Raw genomic sequence first — 21,687 nt, 5'->3', positions numbered from 1 at the left:
CCAGTCAGCAGCAGCACCACCAACTGGAAATTTGGGAAAAATGCAAATTTTCTCCTCTCTCTCTCTCTCACACACTTTCCCCAACCCCTACTGAATCAGAACCTGTGGGGGTTGGGCCCAGGAATCATTTTAATAAACTCCTCAGGAGACTCTCTGAGAAAGCTGGAGAACCACTGAGAGAAACAGAACCCTGGCAGTCAGGTGCCAGGAAAGAAAATGGCTCCCTGGTCTCTGTCATCTTTTCTCTTTGTTAGACTCAAATGACATGGGGTGTCTGGAGCACATCATTTTCCCTTGGAAAAGGTTGATTGCTCAGAATCTACCCTGAAGAAATCCTCACATGTGTATAATACTTAGGATTTGTCATTGAGCATCGCTGACAAACAATTGGAAACAATTTCAGCGTCCACCAGTAGAGAAATGGCTAAAAACATATCATGGATTTCAATGAAAGAGTTGAGAAGAACATGTGAGAGTGATGGAACAACATGGATTTGTATCTAATACACATTGTTAAATAGAAAAACAAGTTGCCAAATGGTACAAGAAGTGTGATTCAAGTTGAGCTAAAAATACAGAGCTTTATTTTCTCTTTCTCTCTCTTTCTAGTTCCATGTGCGTGTGTATTCTGAAAGTAAAACTCCTGAAAGAGTTAACAGTGGCAACTTTAATGAGGGGCAGTGATTGGGCAGAGGCTGGGAAATAAATTTAAGAATGTGGGGAAAAAATCATAGTCTTTATATAATACTCAAAATTTTTAGAGGAAATGTGTTCATACATTATTTTTATATTTAAAAATTAATTTCAAACACTAGGTAAAAATCATTATGGTTTAATTATAATGGGCCCAAATCCTGGCCAAAAGAAGCATAGATTTAAAAAATTCAACCAATATCACTTGCATCTAAGTAGGAATATCCCCTGTCATGTGGCAAAGAGCTTTAACTGTTTTCCTGTTTTAAATATTCATTGAGGGATTTGCACTCTCTATCAATGACCACCCAGACTGTTCAGAAACCCCAAATACTGGACAATTATCTGAATAATTCAATAAATATAAGTAATTTTCTCTTGTTTAGAAAATGGAAGTAGCAGAGCTATTTTGGTCTGGATAATTTGATAATTACACCCAATTGCCCATTTCCCTTCATGTATTTAAGATTCCAGATTTAGTTTATTAAGTTCTTATATTTACCATAAGCCCTTTTATTTTAATTTTTTCCCTTCATGTTTGGCCTTGAGTAAAGAGACAACAGCTGGCCACCATCTGCTGCCAGGGAGGAAAAAAGCCATTATATTCATTGTACCCTTAGGAAGACTCCTAAATTTGGGCCTTAGGACAAGAAGTCACACGGATCTGTGCTATTAGATTGCACAGTCCTGAGATTATAAACTCCTTCTGATACAGTACAACTCACTACAGCATTTTGTATACAATAGGCATTTAATAAATATTTCTGTTGCTATTGCATTATAAGTTTAATAACATAAAGGGAAGAAAACCACAATTAAACTGGGAATTGGAAATTGAGGCTGGGTTTATTCACTAATCAATTTGTAATAAAAAGCTAAACTTCAAACTATTGACTCTATCTTACAATTAGAAAATTATCAATGGACATGTTTTCTGACTGAGTTCCTTAGACTGCTTTTGCCGTGAATATTCAGATAAATTCAATTGTTGTTATTGTTTAGATACAAGGTGTCCCCCAGAAGCTCATATATAAGACAATGTAAGGAAGTTTAGAGGTGAAATGATTGGGTTTTGATACCCTTAACCTAACCAGTGCATTAATCCACTTGAATGGATTCACTGGGTGGTTAGAGGAGGTAGGGTGTAGCCAAAGGAGGTGGACCACTGGAGATATACATTTTGTCCCTGGTGAGCTGAGTTTGCTTGCTGCTGCTTCGTTGCCATGTCCTGAGCAGCTTTCCTCTACTGCACCCTTCTGCCATGATGTTCTGCCTTACCTTGGGCCCAAAGCAATGGAGTCAGCCATATATGGACTGAGACGTCTGAAACCATGAGCCCCAAATAAACTTTTCCTCTTTTAAAATTATTCTTGTTGGGTCTTTTGGTCACAGTGGTGAAAAAACTGACTTCAACAACTGTCCTATTTACTTTGAAGATGGGCTTTGAAATTCAATAACTCATTTCACTTTTTGACTCCACCACATACTGTCTGTGACTTTGAGCCACCGTCTTCAATTGTAAAATCAGAATAATATTAATCTATTTGGAGGGTTAATACCAATGTTGCAATGATATATGTAAAACCCTAGCATGAAGCCTGTCATAAGCAGATACTCAATATAATATTCATCTCTCCCTTCTTCTCTTCCTTTCTTTGACAAATATCCATTTTTCTCTTCCAAATGTGTAAGGAAAAGTAGCTAGTAATCTTTCCTTTGAGTCAACCTGAAAGCATGGTGCTCAGCTGTAAGGCAGAGGTCAATGTAGAGGTCAGTGCAGGTCAGCTGATGGTCTGGGCAGCTGTTTCCCAGAGCCTGGTGTTGGGAAGAATTCCAAAGTCACATTCAAGTTCTGAAGGAAAAAGGCCTTGATTGAGGAGCCTGGTGCACAGCTGGGTCTAGACAGCAAAGTGCTGCCACAGGCCAGGTATTTATCTTCCCTGGCCTGGAAGGTTTTCTTTTATTCTTTCTCCTCTCCCCGATTTTCTTCCTTTTGTTCATTATTATCTTCATTAATTTTTCTGCTTCATTATTATCACTACCTACCATATATTAGCCTCACTGAAATTTATAGTAAGGAATCCCCAGGAAAGGAAAGAGAGTTTGAACTCAGCTTTTGCTTTTGATTTTTTTGATATGGGGTGAGTACTGGGTGTTGAACCCAGGGATGTTGTATTTTTGAGACAGGGTCTTGCTAAGTTGCCCAGGCTGGCCTCAAATTTGTGATTCTCCTGCCTTAGTCTCAGGAGTCACTAGGATTACAGGTGTGGGTCATCATGCCTGTTCAGTCATGGATTTTTATAGGGTAGCCTGGAAATTTGATTTGAATGTCCTGAGTGAGTCTTCTCAACTGAATAAATATTGTTCAATACCTTCACAACATCTTTTCTTTTTTTCCCCCCTTTTAATAATTCTTCTTACACTGACTCCATAGCTTGGCAGTGACTTGCTGTGTTTCTTTGGATAAGTAGATTGTTCTCTGTGACTGAGTTAGTTTCTGAAGCTGCTCATAATGCAGAACATAAGGGAAATCAGGAAAGATAGCCTGAATGTATTTTGACCGCCACCACTCAGTATCTTTGAAGAACAATGTGATTGATATCACTTCTTGCATCCACTTTTCAAATCACCACTACAAATTCTTGGCTAAATTTGCAGAGCTATCAACGACAAAGATGATTTTTCTGATAATTGAATATGTGAAAGGCAGCTGTCAGCAACAAGAGCAAAATGATTTGTTTTGGGTTTTGAATCTTCTATACCCTGAGGTAAGCTGAGAAGCTTTCAGCAGTAGCAAGGACACTTTGAACTCATCCTGCCCCCAAAGAATGGCTGGAGGTGGTCACAGAAATTCTCTTCAGTCTTTAGCAACCTGGAGAGGCAGATAAATCACCACCTCCTAGAGATGGGACCTCAGGAAAGCTACTTCACTTCTTTTACCTCAGCCTATCCGTCAGTGAGGTTATACCAGACTATCCCTCAGAGTCTTTTGATGATTCTAGAAGGCACTTATAAATTTTTTTTTGCTTGCTTATTGCAAGATTAGAATAATGGTGACATAACTGTTAAAAGAAGTCATCTGAAGTCCTACCTCCTTGATACTCGAATATATAAACTACCCAAAAGGTATCAAAACACACACACACACACACACACACACACAATTGGAGAGGTTAGCAACCAAAGGAAGGTGGGCAGGAAGAGCAGCCTGCAAGGACAGCAGTTAGAGGTCTCATCCCAGAGCCGGCCACCATGCGACTGCTGCCCCAGAAGGTCCCTGTGGACTATTCACTTAAGCATGGACATAATTTCCTCACAGTGTTCCAGCTATCCCTTTTCCCCTGAAGTACTGTCTCTTAACATGTCCCTCACTTCCATCGAAGTCAATTTCCAGGGAACTGAGGGTTTTGTTCACCTTGCCACAGAAAGCCTAGCTTATCTGAATGGCACACTGAGGTCTGTTTATGTGAGACTCTCACCCATGTAGTTTCAGGGGAAATAAGTCCCAGGTTATCCCAAAGGATTGGTTTCCTAATTCCTTATTCCCTGTTGAGTTCCCATCTCTAGCTAGTACTTGAACTCATGCTTACCTCTAAATTCCTTTTTATGAAAGAATAAACCAATGAGCCCATTTGCCAGTGGTTATCAATTTGGATGATTTTGCCCCCAAGGAGACATTTGAAAAGATCTAGAGTTTTTTTTTTTTCATAGTTGGGGATCAAACCCAGGGCATCACACATGCTAGGCAAGCACTGAGCTTTATCCCCAATCCCCTAGAGACATTTTTGATTGTCACAACAGCTGGTAGTGGGGAGCAGTGGGTATTGTTGTCTAGCAGGTAGAAGCTAGGCAAGAAGCTGCTAAATATCTTATAAGATGTAGGACAGTGTCCCAGAAATGAAGAATTATCTGGTCCAAAATATCCAAGTATCAGGTTGCAAGGTTGAGAAACTCTGGTTGAAGCCACTAAAAATCTTTCTTTCTCTGCTACTCACAGTTAAATGCATTTCTGACTAATAGAGTCCTTCATTTAGAAAACAAGGAACACACACTATGGGCCAGACACCATGCATCTGAGATGTTAGAAATACAACAACAAATAACGCCTACTATTTCTTCCAAAGTTCATAGTCTAGTGGGGCAGACAGACATGTTAGGATAAAAATAAGAGAACATTCCAATTGCAGGCATATCAACGTTGGTTCAGTGTGGACGCAGAGGATGGAGCAGCCTCCAGCTTGGTCTCCAGGCAGCCTTCACAGGAAGGTGCTGGGCTAGAAATGGAGAGGAAGGGAGACTTCCATATGCAGAAGGCTTCCCAGGGAGAAGACAAAGTACAGCCATCGAGCATGGCCTGGAGGGCCCAAGGTCAGGCAGGCACTAGTCTGGGGTGGGTGAGGGAAAGCAGTAGGGGAAAAAATGAGAATAGTAGATTGGGGTCAATTATGGAAAGCCCTGCCCACTGATCTTATCATCTAGGTGATGAGGAATAGGCACAGCTCTGTGTTGATGATAGAACCACAAGTTTTATAAACATCACTCTGATGTCAGTGTAAAGAGTCACGTGGCAGGGCAAAGGTGAGTGAGTTAGGAATGCCAAGTACACCTGAAGGCCAGGCAAAAATTCCACTGAGAGACATAATAGGGTTCCAAAGGTATGGCAGGGAATAGACAAAAGCGAAAAAATGTTTAGGAAGTTCTTTGTCGGGTTCCTCTATAGTCCTTCCTATATGATTTTCTATTGGCTGAGTGACATTAAAGGCAAGAATGTGCTTCTCTGTCCTTGTGTGCTCAGCACCTCAGTACAGGGCTTGCCTTATTGACAGAGCCTCATTATACACTTTGTCTTGTTAACAGGGAGGATGTGTCAATGATCAAGAATTGAAGAAAAGGCCTGAGGTTGGTGGCTTGATCTGGTAGTGAGATACCTACATCTGCATCTTGGATTCATCCCTAGGGACATCTCTGGGATAAGTCTGAGGGTTAAAGCCTACAATCAAAAGTCCAAATATGAAGGCCTTAAAAATAATAGTCAGCTCAAGCCAGGCACAGTGGCACATGCCTGTAATCCCAGCAGCTTGGGAGGCTAAGGCAGGAGGAGTGCAAGTTCAAAGCCAGCCTCAGCAACAGTGAGATCCTGTCTCTAAATAAAATACAAGATAGGCCTGGGGATGTGGCTCAGTGATCAGATGCCCCTGAGTTCAATCCCTGATACCAAAATAAATAAATAAATAATAAAAACAATAGCTTGAAAAAATGTCTGGGTGTCCAAAGTGATTCCAGACCCTCTACTGGCAAAAGTATCTGGATCTCAAAGGATTATTCTAGAATCCAAGAAAGCCAATTGGTCAACTGTGGGGATCTTGTGTTAATTTTTTCAAATAGCCACAATAAATTTGGAGCTGACTCTAACAGACAATATGGTCAAACTAAGTTTTTCTGTGAGACAAATAAAATAATTGTATGCATAGGTCTGAAGAAAGCTCCAAGTAAAATAAAAATTATTTTGAATGACAGCAGGACCACTGGAAGAAAAGTATGGTTTCTGAAGCTGCTGAGATAATTACTCCACCAAAAGAATATGAGAAACTCCTATTCATTCCATGGAGCCACACAATTAGACTCTAGTTTCTCTAAAGATTTACAGGTTCTCTCTTGTATTGCATGTGGCCTTATGTTGCCAGGGAATACAAATAAAATAGTAATAATAATAATAATAATAATAATAGGACTGGAGCCAGGTGTGGTGGTAAATGCCTATAATAACCCTCCTTAACTTCCTTTTAGTCATAAAGGGAAGACAAAGGAAAAGAACAATAGAAATATTAAACCACTGAAAAGAAAAAAATCAAGGTCTTATTCACTTATCAATTAGTCTCAGGATTACAGATATAAAAATCTCACATAAAGGAGAAGTGATCTTTCTCAGAAATTTCCTACATTGTGATATGTAAAACTATGATGTCCTGGGTCAGGGAAGTAAAAATAAACCTTAAAAAATTGCAAGTGAGTTGCAAGAAAGAGGGAATATATTGAATAACTTATTTTGTATTTATTTTTCTTACTGCTTAGTTTTATTCATTCATATTTTAGATAGCTAATACACTCAGAATATGACTAGGTAAAAATGGTGGATTGAGTACATACATTTATTCTTCTTACTCCTGAAATCCCAATAAAATGACAGTAAGGGATATTTTAAAGGTATAAGTCCTTTGTGAGCAGAAAGAGAAAAGAAGTTAAGAAAGGGTGAGAAGCAGCCACGGTGGCACTTGCTTGTAATCCCAGCAACTTGGGAGGCTGAGGCAGGAGGATGGCAAGCTCACGGCCAGGCTGGACCACTCAGTGAGACCCTGTCTTAAAATAAAAACTAAAAAGGTCTGGAGTTGTAGCTCTATGGTAAAACACCTCTGGGTTCAAGCCCCAATACCTCAAGACAAAGGTGGGGGAGGGCGAAGATAATCACAAGATTTTGGTAACAAGAAAGCAGATGGGGAAATGGTAACAGATTTAGCAAGAAAATTAATCCTAAACTGCAGCAAGGACAGCTGTAGGGCAACCTGGTTTGTATCAAGATTAGCCTCAGTAACTTAGAGAGGTCCTGAGCAACTNGACGAAAGGTGGGAGGGAAAGGGAGAGAGAAGGGAAATTGTATGGAAATGGAAGGAGACCCTCAATGTTACACGAAAATAACATATAAGAGGTTGTGAGGGGAAAGGTGGGGAACAAGGGAGAGAATTGAACAACAGCAGATGGGGTAGAGAGGGAAGATGGGAGGGGAGGGGAGGGGGGATAGTAGGGGATAGGAAAAGTAGCAGAATACAACAGTCACTAGGATGGCAATTTGTAAATCAATGGATGTGTAACTGATGTGATTCTGCAATCTGTGTATGGGGTGAAGGTGGGAGTTCATAACCCACTTGAATCAAAGTGTGGAATATGATATGTCAAGAAATTTGTAAATGATTTTGAACAACCCCAAATGAAAAAATTGAAAAAAAAAAAAAGATCGAACTGAAAAAAAAAAAAACAGGTGGGAGGACTGGAGATGTGTCTCAGTGATCAAGCACCCCTGGATTCAATCTCTAGTACTTTAAAAAAAAAAAAAAAAAAAGGACTGGGCTTAGCTCAGAGGTAAAGTGCCCCTGAGTTTAGAACATCCCTAGTACCAAAAATAAATAAATAAGTACAAGTAATGAAGAAGCAGCCTTATCACCAGATTTTCCTCCCCAGTTGTAGAGGAAGATTTTCTAGAACAGAAGGTTTCTGTTTATAGTCACTCAGAGGTGAGTGATACTAAACCCAAACAGTGGGTAGATGAATGCTTCTACATACTGAGCATTGAAACTTTCAGCTTTCTTTTTCCACTGGACTCTAGAATTCTGGAAGCTGATCTAGGTAGAAGACTAGTTTATCAGAATTTTCTGAAAGTAAACTCAGTCCATAAATTGAATCAACATGAGAGAACTTTGTATTCATTTGAGAAGCTGGCCATCAGATGCTATATTTGAGCTTCTACACCCAGGGAAGATGCCATAGGAGTGCTACACAGTTATAACTCTGCCCAAAGGAAGAATATGATTCAACTTGGACCCCATGTAGGACTCAATGTAGTGAAAGGGAATGGGGAGAAAGCTGTTGGTGAATTCCAAACCCAGAGACAGCAGGTCGACAACTTAATGCAGATATTGTATAAGAAGAAGGAAAAACTACAGACCCACAGAAACAAAAAGAAGGCTTTGTGGAGCACGTTATAAATTATGGTAGTATGAAACAGGAAAAAGATGTCTCCTTGAGTACAGCAAACATTAAAGACTATGCTTAGAGCACAAACAGAGGCTGGGAAAGAGACCCTGACAAAGGAAAGTGACATCCAACACAGTCCCATGTGGAATATGAACATCATGGGTCAGGAACATCATGGACTGCATTGAGAGGATCAGAGAAATATGTCCACTATAAAAAGATGAATTCAAACCGGGCCAGCATACATACACAATGGGATATTACTCAGCAATAAAAGAGAATAAAATCATGGCATTTGCGGGTAAATGGATGGTGTTGGAGAAAATAATGCCAAGTGAAGTTAGCCAATCCCAAAAAAACAAATGCTGAATTTTTTTGTTTTCTCTGATATAAGGTGACTGACCCATAATGGAGTAGGGAGGGGGAGCATGGGAGGAATAGATGAATTCTAGATAGTGCAGAGGGGAGGGAGGGTAGGAAGGGGGCAGGGGGTTAGCAATGATGGTGGAATGTGATGAACATCATTATCAAAAGTATATGTATGAAGACACGAATTGGTGTGAACATACTTTGTGTACAGACAGAGATATGAAAAGTTGTGCTCTATATGTGTAATAAGAAATGTAATGCATTCCACTGTCATGTATTTAAAAAATAAGATCAATTAAATATTTTAAAAATGAGATATAAATCAGCTATTTGGCTTCCCATATGTCCAAAGATGAAGATGAAGCTGATTAACAAATTTTAGCCAATTTGAAGTCTGCTGCCAAGATTTGGTGATTTTCTTACATTTTGTCTTACTTTTTTTTTTCTAAATTGATTTATGATGTTTGTTTCTCTTTAGCTATTTCTTAGTTGGAAGGTAATGTTTTTGAAGTTTAAGTTGTTCTTTTGACCAACATTTCTTACTAAGATTTTTACTTTTTATATTGAGATCGAATAATTTGCACTTTTACTTATATATATATATACTTATTTATTTAGTGTACTAGGAAATTGAACCCAGGGGTGCTTTACCACTGAGGTACTTTCCCAGCCTTTTTTATTTTTTATTTTGAGAAAGGGTCTCATTATGAGGCTGAGGCCGACTTTGAAGTTGCAATCCTCTTACCTCAGCCTCCTGAGCAGGATTATAGGTGTGTAGCACCATGCCCAGCTGATTCATTTTTATATTTTATGTATTTCTTTTTTTAAAATTCTAATTTGTTATATGTGACAGCAGATGCATTACAATTTATAGTATACATATGGAGCACAGTTTTCCATATCTCTGGTTGTACACAAAGTAGAGTCACACCATTTGTATCTTCATACATGTACTTAGGGTAGTGAGGTCCATCTCATTCCACTATCTTTCCTATCCCTATACCCCCTATTTTGTGTTTTGTGTATTTCTTACATACTAATTTGTATTTTTGTTAATTTTGAGTCATCAAGGCTAATATAGGTAGGTTAATGTGTCTCACAGTGATTTTTGCTAAATTTTCTTTGCATCTTTGTAATAAATGTTTCTGTTTTTTAAATAAAGGCTCCTATAGGTAGGTAGATACCTGGGTAGGGAGGACCTTTCTATAGTTACAGTTGGTTCTAGGGCATAGAATGGTCAAAATAAAAGGCAGCTGCCTGATGTTTTAGCCTATCTACACCCACTCCTTGGAGCCCTTGGGCCAATGGTTCAAGTGGGGATGACTCTACTCCTGGCACTTGATGTAAGGTCATGACCTTGGGCACTATGATTGGGTCAAGAGTGGGCATGTGATCCACACTGGAACAGAGAGTTCATGGTGTGAGAACTCTCAGAAACCCTCTGTGGCAAACTTCCCAAGGTGGTCTTTGCAAATACATAAGGAGGCCTGCCCAGTGATAAGAAATTTATTAGAAGAGAGAAAAACAAGGAGGACGGAAGGAAAAAGCCAGTGACTTGGTGAACTTGTGTGATGCCCTGGATCCAAGCAAGTGTGTGGACTTCCTAGTTTTATAAACCAAGACATCACTCCCTTTTCATTTTTGTTTCAACTAGTTTGAGTTGACTTTGGTCACTTATTCTTGTGAGATCTCACTAATATGCCAAGTAAGCAGCCTATTTCACAGAACAGTACCTTCACAAGGCGTAGCCATGCTATGTGGGGGAGCTCCAAGGTTCTTTTTTCTGGAGTGTGAGCTGAGAGGTGGGAAAATCAAAGGGGCTAGAATGGGAGCTAGAACAGAGCCCCTTGTCCTATTGAGCTTGCCTTTTTAAAAATTGGATTCTCAGGAAAAATTGTTCTTAGTTATAGAGAGAAGAAAGGCAAATTTGTTTCACCTCTTATTAATAAAGAGTTACCATGACTTACCTGAAATCTCACACTCCATCAATCTAGGTTGTCCATTATAGTGCAAGTGGACCTTAACCTCAACAAAGTCAGCTCCAAAGATCGGTCATGAGCTTCAAAAGAGCAAGGACCAGAGTCAGGAGATGGTAAAAGAAAAGAGAGATGAAGGAGAAAGGGTAGGAGTTGATTCAACTCAATCACTATTTATTAAGCACCCGCTAACTTATAGCAGGTGCTGCCCTGGATAACATAGATAAAAAGTAGGCTGAAAAATAACCCACCTCCCGGACAGTTCAGGCTGAGGTGAAAAGCAGAGCATTCCTGTACAATACAGTGTTATACAATGCAGCTCATCAGAGGGATCCTAGCCCAGTCTGGGGAAGTCAAAGAGGGCATCAGAGAAGACTCTGCCTATTCAAAGTCCTAAGGAAATGGGCAGGGGTTGGCTTGATTAAGTCAGCAGACTGAGGTGAGAGAAGGGGGATCCAGACAACATAGTGTGAGCAAAGACACAGAAGACTGGAACAGTCTGAGGTGTTTAGGGAGCTTGAGCTAGCTCAGTTTTGGCTGAAGTGTGATCTGTGAAGTGGGAGATAAGAGAAGAGACTGAAAAAGGAGACAGGACCAAATCAGGAAGACTACCCTACTGGGGCCGAAACCTACTCAGTGCACGTTTGGATGCTTAGTTTACTCAAGGAAGCAACAGGCTCAGATGGGAATTTTAGATAAATCCTACCCAGTCACTGAGTCCAATAAGAAAGCTGTGGCATGAAGGTGGACAAAATAGCTTTAAAAGGCCTAGAACAGTCATAGATCAATGGAATAGAATAAAATGCAAAATTCAAAATAAACCCTTACATTGGTCAAGTGATGTTCCCCAAAGATGCCAAGACAGTCCAATGGGGAAAATGTTTTCAATAAATTGTGCTGGGACAGCTGGATATCCACGTAGGAACGAATGAAGCTAGACCCCTACCTACCATACACAAAAATGAATGCAAAATGGATCATAGATATAAAATACAAGAGCTATAATTATACAACACACACTTAGGAGTAAATCTTTGTGACCTTGGATCAAGTGATGTTTGCTTAGATAGGACATCCAAAGCACAATCAACGAAAGACAACCTAGGGCTTCAGAAGAATTAAAAATGCTGTGCTTCAAAAATCACCACCAAGAAACAGAAAAAACAACTCACAGAATGAGAGAAAGTATTTGCAATAAGGCACTAGTATCCAGAATACATAAAAATCAACAATAAAAATCGTCGGAGTTTAGAAACACTTTTCTCTAAGAAGATACACTAATGCCCAATAAATACGTGAAAAGTTGTCTAACATTATTAGTCATTGGAGAAATGCAAATCAAAACTAAAATAAAATACTACTTCATACCCACTAGATTAGCTAAAATAAAAAGACTGACAATAACAAGTGTTGGTGAGGGTGTAGAAAAATTAGAACTCTCATAACATCACTTATCAGAGTATAAACTGATATTGCCACTTTGAACCTAGGGCTACCGTAGCCAGAAATTCAACCTACAGGTAATACCCCAAATTAAGTGAAAAAAAAATGTGTTTACATCAAAAGTTATGCATGAATATACACAACAGCATTATCTGAGAAGTAGAAGTGATACAAAAGGCTACCAACTGAGTGAATAAACAAAATGTGGCATGTCCACACAATGGAATAGTCATCCATAAAAAGGAAGAAAAATACTGATACATTGTACATCATGAATGATGGTTGAAAACATTATGCCAAAGGAAAAATGCCAGACACAAAAGACCACATATTGTATGATTCATTTATATGAATTTTTCAGAATAGGTAGATCTAGAGAGACAGAAGTTAGATGATTATTGGTTTCCTAGGGCTGGTGGGGTGAAGGGTAAGGGAAGGATTGCTAATGGGTATATGGTTTCTTTTTAGGTAATAAAATATCCTACAATTAGGTGATATTGGTGGCTGTACAACTTTATGAATATACTAAAAACCATTGAATTGTAGACTTTCATAAACCCTGGTTATAACTTATTAGGCTGATAACAACCATCCCAACAACACAGGCCTGGACTAAAACCTTGGGAGAAAGGGTGGGAGAATCTCAAGGAAACCTGGTGGAGAAACTTTCACAGGTCCAAGCATCAGAACCTCATCATGTACTGTTTAAAGGAAGTGAAGGAGAGAGAAGTCAAAGTGACTCCTCATTTCTGATGGGGAGGAAGTGGAGGAATAGAAGGGAGAATGAGATGCAGGCGATACCAAAGCACCTTGGCTCTCCAGGCCATCACAAGAAGAACGGAAGATGCCGATGGAAAAAAGAGGGAAGAGTTTCATTTCCATCAACTGAGGCTGATTTAACAACTGTGATGAATGGGGTCCTACTGGGTGCAGTTTTCACATCCTATGATCTCAACTAGGAGTCTGCAAGCATCTCTGGAAGTCTTAGAGGCTAGGTAAGGTCCAGGAATCTGCATGAAATCACTGACATCTTTCAAGATGTGGGCTCTGTGCATGCTTGACTTCTTGTCATGCAGATCAGAAACATCTTTTACAGAAATATTGGGTTACTTGCCAAATACTAAGTCTAAAAGGATACTAGAACCCAGGTCTCCTTATTAAATTGCACAATCGACTATAAAAGTTAAACAAAACATTAGCCTTGATCTTGTCCTTTAGGCATTTGCTAGGACACACCCCAACATATGCAGTTATACATGAAGTCCTAGTGTAGACTTTCTAAGGGACCCTGCTTCAGAGTCCAATGACCAGGAAGACAGTGAATGTTCACAGTGGTTTTCTTATCGTGTCCCTCAAAGGTCTGACTTTGGTGAGGTTTCGATACCTGCTCAGCCATACCTGGTTTCCTCTTTTGCACCAGTGAACAGAAAAAGACTTCTAGTTCACCTGGCCCCATCGATTGAGAGGGTGTTGATGGTTGATGAGCCAGGGACAAAAGGACACCCCTTTCCTCAAAGGCCCATGACTAGAGCATAAGAAAGGACACTTCCAAGTCATTTTGCAAGAAAATTCTAGGATGATAGAACAAGGAAGCATTTGAGGTGTGGTCAAGTTTGCAGACTCAGGGGACTGGAGAAATTCTTCCCTACTCTGGATGAGACAATATAATCCCAAGAACACGACCTTACAGGTTTCAGTCCTGAATGCCACAAAACAGGAAAAGGTAAAGAGCAACCTCATACCAGCCTTTTTACCTTTCATTTGCTTCTGCTTGGTAAACCTGAATGGCTCTGTGGCTTGTTCCCTGCCTTTGATTGTTTTGTCTGCATATTTCCTGCTAAGAGTTTACAAAACAGCACTCTTGAGCAGGAAGATAAGAAGCACCTATTTGTTGAATAACATCAAGGGGGAAAACTGCTCGCTCATCCATTTTGTTGTTAAGTTGCTCAAAAGGATCAAAATACCAATTAACTTGCTGGCTCAGAAATCTTTGATACCCTCAGATTTACTGACATTTTGAAACTTTTGTTCATACTTGCCTAATGGCTTTCTGATTATGAACAAAGAAGTGCCAATCTGTTTAGCATTTGACCTGTTTTCTTAAATATTTTTCTGTATTCAACACTTTGTGGCTAAAAATACTTGACTAGTTACATTTATGAGCTAATTTTTTTTTTGTTGCTCCACCTACAAATTTAAGAGAGAGAGAAAACAGAGGCTTAAAGACATTTAAGCCATCTCATTCTTATTTTTAATTTAAAAGCTCTTGATGTAAGAAACTCTTTCATCCTTCCTTCTCCCATCCCCATGGAATTTAGCAGAATTTGGAAGACTTGATGAAGCAAGCGCTGCCATATTTAAGATCCATTATCTCCTGAGAATAAGGTTAAAAAAATGACCTTGGGCACCTGTTTTACAATGGGAGTGAAAAAGCACTAATGGTGGCCAGCAAACAGATTTTAAAATGGATTATAATATTCCTCTCTGGGCATGCTCAGAGTGTAGTGCTTCTTTCTCAGAGGTGATTTTCGATTACTGTTGTTCCTTATTTCTTCACAGAACATTCTGTAAATCCGACCTGAAATCATATGCACACACAAGGCATCCCTGTGGCAATTGTCCAGAAAAGAGCAGCCCTGTATCCAAAGGCAGTTTCTAGGTTTAGAAAGCTATTTATGCAATTTATGTGTTCAATAAACATTGATTAAATGCAGTGAACTGAGATTAACTATGTGGATACTGAAAACAGACTGTTTGGGTTCAAGTTCTGGCTCTATCATTTATACCATGGGACCTTGGAAAATCATTTAAATTCTTTGTGCCACCTCAATAGCATATTACTCAGCCATAAAAAAGAATGACTTTGACTTTTGCCCGTAAATGGATGGAACTGGAGACTATCATGCTAAGTGAAATAAGCCAATCCCAAAAAACAGAAGTCAAATGTTCTCTCTGATATGTGGATGCTAACCACAACGAGCGGGTGAGGGGAAGAGAAATTCAATGGATTAGACAAAGGCAAATAAATGAAGGGATGGAAAGGGGGATGGGAACAGGAAAGACAGTAGAATGAATCAGACATAACTCTCCTATGTTCATATATGAATATATGAACATATAACTCCACATCATGTACAACCACAAGCATGGGATCCTAATTAGAATAAGTTATATACCATGTATGTATCATATGTCAAAATACACTCTACTGTCACATATACCTAAAAAGAACTAATAAAAAATAAATTCTTTGTGTGACCTGATGTCCTCACCTGTAAAATGAGAATAATAATAGAGCCTAGCTTCTAGTATTGTTCTGTGGATCAAATGAGATTTTACAGTTGAGAATAGTGCCCTAAAATGTCCTGTACTCTTAGGAACTTTTAGGTGCCAGGTAAGTGTTCATTATCACTGTTATATCATGTCAGACCCTAGAAGAGGAATGGCTGCTTGGGTACATTCATATCCTCCAGAATCTTGGCCCATGTATGAAGGGATACATCCATCATAAATATCTGCATGATTTGAGACCTAAGAATTTGTAACATGAAAAATGCCTATATATATTTATTTTTAATGTGATCAGAAGGAAGCTTTTCTGTCCTCTGGATCACTGCAGCTTAGTTGGAACACAATAAAAATACAACATTTCAGCAAGTACATGGCAGCTGGTAACCATTCAATAACCTGTTTGGAGGGAAGTGGGCAGGAGGAGCAACCACAGGGGACAGGAATGACCAGGGGACAGTTTTATTTGCAACACCCATTTCCTCCTCCCCTCCCTAGGACTGGGGATGGAACCCAGGGCTTCATGCATGCTAGGCAAGCACTCTACCACGGAGCTACACCCAAGCCCTATAACATGCATTTCCAAAGATGTCATACTGACCTTTTCACAAACTCTTCGAAGAGGATGCGGTGGGAATAACCCTGCCTTCTGATGTTGACGGTCTCCAGGATGCCCGTGGAGCGGAGCTGGGTGAGGACCCTCTCTCGGGAGAACTTCAGGGCCACTCGGTCATCATTGGGTTTAATGCAACGCACAAAATGGGGCTGTCCAATCACCATTTTGGAGAGCAAGTCCATCAGAGAATACTACCAGGGAGAAAACCACACACAAAATGAGGTTAGCACCAGCGTGGACCCAGAGGGGCCTCTAAGAGCAGTTTGGGATTTGTGAATGACTCACAGACCTTTGAAGCAGAACATGAAATCAATAATACCAGATGGCAATATAAGTTCTCCTTAGAGCTAACTGAAGATTCAAAAGCATTCTTTAATCATCTCCTAGTGCCAAGCAATATCCCCGCTGGCAGAAACCTATCTAAGAACATGCTCTAGTTGGAATACCCTCAGGTATCCAAAATGAATTTCCATAAACCATAAGTTAACATACCCAAGGGTGGGGCTGGGGTTGTGGCTCAGCGGTAGAGCACTCGACTAGCAAGTGGGAGGCCCTGGGTTTGATCCTCAGCGCCACATAAAAATAAATAAAATAAAGGTATTGTGTCCAACTTCAACTAAAAAATAAATATCTAAAAAATACTCAAGGGTGGTGCATGCCTGTAATCCCAGCAGCTCAGAAGACTGAGACAAGTGGATTGCAAAATCAAAGCCAGCCTCAGCAAAAACAAGGCGCTAAGCAATTCAGTGAGACCCCATGTCTAAATAAAATACAAAGACAGAGCTGGGGATGTGGCTCAGTGGTTGAGTGCCTCTGAGTTCAATCCCTAGCACTCCCCTCCCCCACCAAAAAAATAAAATAAAATACCCAACTTTGAGGGAAAGGTTGTTTCTTTAGCCTAAGAACTAACAGAGAGTCTAAGTGAATCCTACCTTTCTCTATTCTTCAACATCAGAAGAATAGAGAAAGACAAAACACAACACACACCAAGAAAAAATTATAGAAAAAGAAGATTATGATGATCAACTAACATATACTTGGTAGAGAGAGGAGGAAAGGAGATATGAAACCCGAGGGATACTTGTGCAGGGAAGCTGCTGCTGTCCCTCAGGCCAAGCACTGCTGGAACTCCTCTTCCAGCTCATCCTTCAGGGACAATTAGAAATCAGTTCCATGCTTTTATGATCACCCATTACTGATGAAAATTAGTCATGTCTAGCTTATCAAGGTATCATGATAAGTTTAGTTTTGAGGGACCATATTTTAAGGACATCAAACTTGTTGTCATGGTATAATTCTGAAAAACTATAAGCCAGAGGCTTCTCCAATAATGGGGGGTGGGTTGCTTGGGATCTTGAGGGTGATTTCCCATGGTCAAAGAGCCTCCAGATCCCATGGGAACATACACACGTGTACACGTGCGTGTACACACATAGCAAGGGTTACGAGGGGAATGATTATATGGCTGCTAGAGAGGACAGGACCAGAGTGGGGTTTCAAGATAAGAAATAAGTAACAATTAGAAATGTCCATACACCAGAGTGATCAAGCAGGTACTGAAATCCATCTGCCAGAGATGTAGGAATCACCACATGGGTTGAGTGTTGGAGAGAAAGATCATACCATGAGCTCAATTTAGTCTGCCTCTGAAACCCAAGTGGTTCAGCTGGACTTTGTGGCCTTAGATCCTTTTGCACCCACTGGCCTTCCATGGAGTCTTCTATCCACAGAGCTCATTCTTAGCACTGAAGGTCCTGCCCTTCAGCCCATCTGCACCTTTAGCTCTTGAGCCAGATCCTACCCCTGATCACCCAACCCTGTTGAACCCCTTCCACTGTCAACCCCATTATACCACCTTATTCTTCTCCCACTGAGATAGGTTCCTACTTTGTCGTAACAGCATCTCCACCATGAAGCTACCCACCTTAGCTCCCGAGGGCTCCTGATCTCTAACAGGCTTCCAGCTCTAATGCTTTATAATAATTTGAAGATGAATGAATCTGTGCAAAGTGTTAGAAGAGGGCTGTGTCTTACCTTTGCTATATAATGGGCATTTAACAGAGCCCTTCTAGAGACAAATGTTTTTACCCAAAGGAGGCAGATGTGGGAAATAATAAGGCTCAGGAAAATGGATTTTGCAATGGGTCAATAAATCTCATACTTTTCTCAGTATCTGAACTTGGTAAGCTATCTTCGAGGATTTTATTAACTATGACTGTTTGCTGAAGAAATGGCTGACTCTTGTAGTTGTAAAGCCAAGAAGGCTAGCAGAATCAGGGTGCCCAATGGACAGGGCTGAGTGCCAATGTTCTCTCTGCTGCCACTTCCACTCCTACCCAGCCCCCACTCCCACCACCCCACTTTCTTAACTGGCTCTTGAGCTTCGCCCTGTTCCAATGACTTTGAACCTCTTGTAGGAAGGCTTGACAAGGTCTTTCTGGAAAAAGTCTTCCTAGAGATCAACGAGACCCCATACCCGGAAGTAAGAAGCCATGGTTTGCCTCTTCATGTTGGTGCTTTCTTCCGGATGCCGCATCACCTCCAGGGTGTCCACCTAGAAGCACAGAGAGAGGGAAGTGGTTTGAGAATACAGATACTTCCTTCATTCTCCAGGTTTTCCCAAATCTGAAATGCTATTTGATAAATACCTGAGGGACCTGATGTTTAAGATACAACAGCGTACACTGTGGGGACAACTTTAAAAGAAGAAAAAGGACATGCATTTTTCAAGAAAACTGGAAAGACCCCTGAGGCTGGGTGATTATAAGGACACAGATCCCAACTATAGGAAATGAGGCCACCACCAGTCACCCTCCATGCCATCAGACACTGATGCCCAACATGCTTATGCCTCCCACAGTTCCCAAGTGCTCACTGCAGGCAGGAGCTCAGGTACCAAATCACCAGGGAACCCAGTGGGTGACACATGTTCCCAATTATCTCTTCATCTACCTGGGCTGATGGAAGAAATTTCTGGATGGAAGAAAAAAAGTAGGAATGGATGACAAGCCACCTGTGTTTCATTATTGTAACTCAACAACAAAAATCCTTCTTTGGTGGGTGGAGTCCATGAGTGGCAGTTTCCCATCTACCCTGATCAGGTGGCCAGGGTATGAGGCAGAAATGTCAGCACGTTCTGCTAGGTGGACTGCTGTCCAGGCAGCCACCTCCCCGTGGGGTGAGGACATCTGCAGCCTTGTTCAAGGAAATCAACAAATGGATGCTAAAAGCAGTGGTGAGGGGCGCTAGGAGGGGAGAATAATGAGGTACACCTGGAGGGGTGCTCAGGCCACTGAGAAAAATGGAAGGAAACACTTCAATTGGGTTGGAAAAAGAAAACAGGTCTGTTAAGAAGGGGGAAAAACAGGGACGAGTTATCAAAACCTAGAAGAGCAACCCAAACAGAGAGCAGGAATATGACCCTATGACCCGGGAGGAAGACACATCTGGGCTGTGCAGCTTTCTCTTTTATGGGCTACATTCTGGGTGCCAGCAGTCCATCCACATGCAGCTGTAACAGCAACTCACCTGCCTGTCTTCTTTTTAAATTTGTAATGAAAAAAGGAGGAAAGGAAAAAGTCTGTGTTTGGAAGGGAGGATGCTCTAATACTAAAAAGGGAAGGCACAGGGTCCCCTGTGGAGATGCTACCATGCTCAGATGGGTCTACACTGTGGGTTTCTTCCCTCTCTCAACCCCCACTGGAGCACAGAGCTCAGAACTGATGAGGTTTGGGGTAAGCTAATTAGGACTAAAGGGAAGATTTTGGCTGGAGTCAGCCTTTTGCTGAATGGTAAATTCAGAGAGATTTTTTTCAACATTTTTTCCTCTGTATTTTCTCCCCTCACCTGGCTTACACACAAGAACAGGTTTTCATTTCCTTTCCAAGAGTTATTCTGTATGAGAATTCAAGGACAGTCACTGGACCTACACATACTCTCTTTCTCTCTCTCTTTCTTTCTCTCTCTCTCTCTCTCTCTGGAATTTCCCCCAACCACTTTGTGTGTGTGTGTGTGTGTGTGTGTGTGTGTGTGTGTGTAGTGCTGGGAATTGAACCCAGGGCCTGTGCATGTGAAGCAAGCGCTCTACCTACTGATCTATATCCCCAGCCCCCAACAACTTCCTTTTATTTAGAGATCCTCCCTGAACCTGCGTAGGTGGTGAGGGGTGGACCTGTTACCCCTTTCAGAAGGTACAGTAGACCGTTGGCATTCAAGAATTTAAGAGCTTAGTGACCAGAAATGCTTGATGGCCGAGTCACAATTTTGTTAGCTTGTTTGGGCCAGCAGGCTAGCCTTGAACTTGTGGGTTCAAGTGATCTTCCTGCCTCAGCCTCCAGATTAACTGGGACTACAGGTGTATGCCACCAGGCCCAGCTACTGGGACACAGTTTAAAAGGAATTGTAGATATTATTTTCTAGCTCAGCACCAGATTTGTAACCTGTGGCAAAATGGGGAGAGGGGGGAATGAAAAAAACAGAATGCAGCACCAATTTGCACTTCTAAAGTTGTAAAACTGGTGGTGTGGACAGGAGGGAGGCCCCGGCAAGTAGGATCTGAGTCTCACCACCCAGCACTCTGTTTCAAAAGGACGGTCCTTGCTTTTGCATCTAGAGTAACTCTTGGAAAGGAAATGAAAACCTGTTCTTGGTTACCTACAACCTGGAAATGCTAATGTTTGTCTGTAATTCATCACCTACATACTCAGCACTGTATTTTACTGAAGAAATAATAAGTCGTTGAGGTATTTTCTAATTTAAGAATTCAGGGAGGGAAGATGGCGGCGAGGGGAGTGCATTGCCCCCGTGTGCTGCTTCACTGTGTGGGAGTATGACAAGTCAGGACGGCTAAAGGATATCTTGTTAGGAATTTCCAGCAATAGTGGGGTGCTCCAGAACCTGGAGGAAGGATTTCCATCGCACGAGGATCGGCTACGGGGACTCAAACGCGAGAGGTTTGTCGCACGGAGGTAACACTGCTTATTCAGCAAATCGCCCCGCGGCTAGAGTCTGCAGCGCGCGCTGGGAAACGAGGAGATAGCGACGCAGGGATACAGCGCTGCAGTTTCTGCCAGCCGTGCAAGCACCGTACTCAGGGCTGAATTCTGGGTTCGAGACGGGGGAAGGAAGCGGTCCATCTCGGTTCTCCACACCGGTCAGACCACAGAGGAGGCCAGCAGCCACCATGTTGGAAAGCTGACATCACCATCCCTGTTTTCAACTGACCGCAGCTCATTCAGCCATAGAACAGGTAATTTCAGGCTGCCATTCGCCTGCGGCTTGCAGACAGATTGCTAGGGTTCAGCGCCTGGGTGCTTCTTAGAACCTGATCTTATCGGAGCGAACACCAAGCGCGGGGCGGCCGAGTTCCGGCTCCCGGAACCACCCTGGCCCAGGGCTGTGGAGCCTGCGGAGGCTGCTTCTTGGACCCTGCTCCTATCAGAGCTTACACCAAGCACTAAGCGGCCGAATTCCGGCTCCCGGAACTGAGCCCGCGGGGACTGCTTCTTGGAGCCTACCCTTATAGGAGCTTACACCGAGCACGGAGCGGCCGAGTTC

The 21,687-nt window shown here is 41.5% G+C and overlaps 1 protein-coding gene across 1 annotated transcript in view; it reads right to left on the bottom strand.

Moving 5' to 3' along the window:
• Myo3b (myosin IIIB) overlaps nucleotides 1-21,687 on the bottom strand; it is a 425,075-nt gene that overhangs the window by 169,741 nt on the left and 233,647 nt on the right. The window contains exons 23-24 of the mRNA XM_015478942.2: nucleotides 18,608-18,685; nucleotides 16,117-16,322 (exon numbers count right to left, since the gene is read on the bottom strand). Of these exons, the coding sequence (XP_015334428.2) occupies nucleotides 16,117-16,322; nucleotides 18,608-18,685 (284 nt within the window). The remainder of the gene's footprint in view (nucleotides 1-16,116; nucleotides 16,323-18,607; nucleotides 18,686-21,687) is intronic.

This window comes from Marmota marmota, unplaced genomic scaffold (assembly GCF_001458135.2).
Source record: "Marmota marmota marmota unplaced genomic scaffold, marMar, whole genome shotgun sequence".
Taxonomy (NCBI): Eukaryota; Metazoa; Chordata; class Mammalia; order Rodentia; family Sciuridae; genus Marmota; species Marmota marmota.
This window is presented reverse-complemented; position numbering and strand designations above follow the sequence as displayed.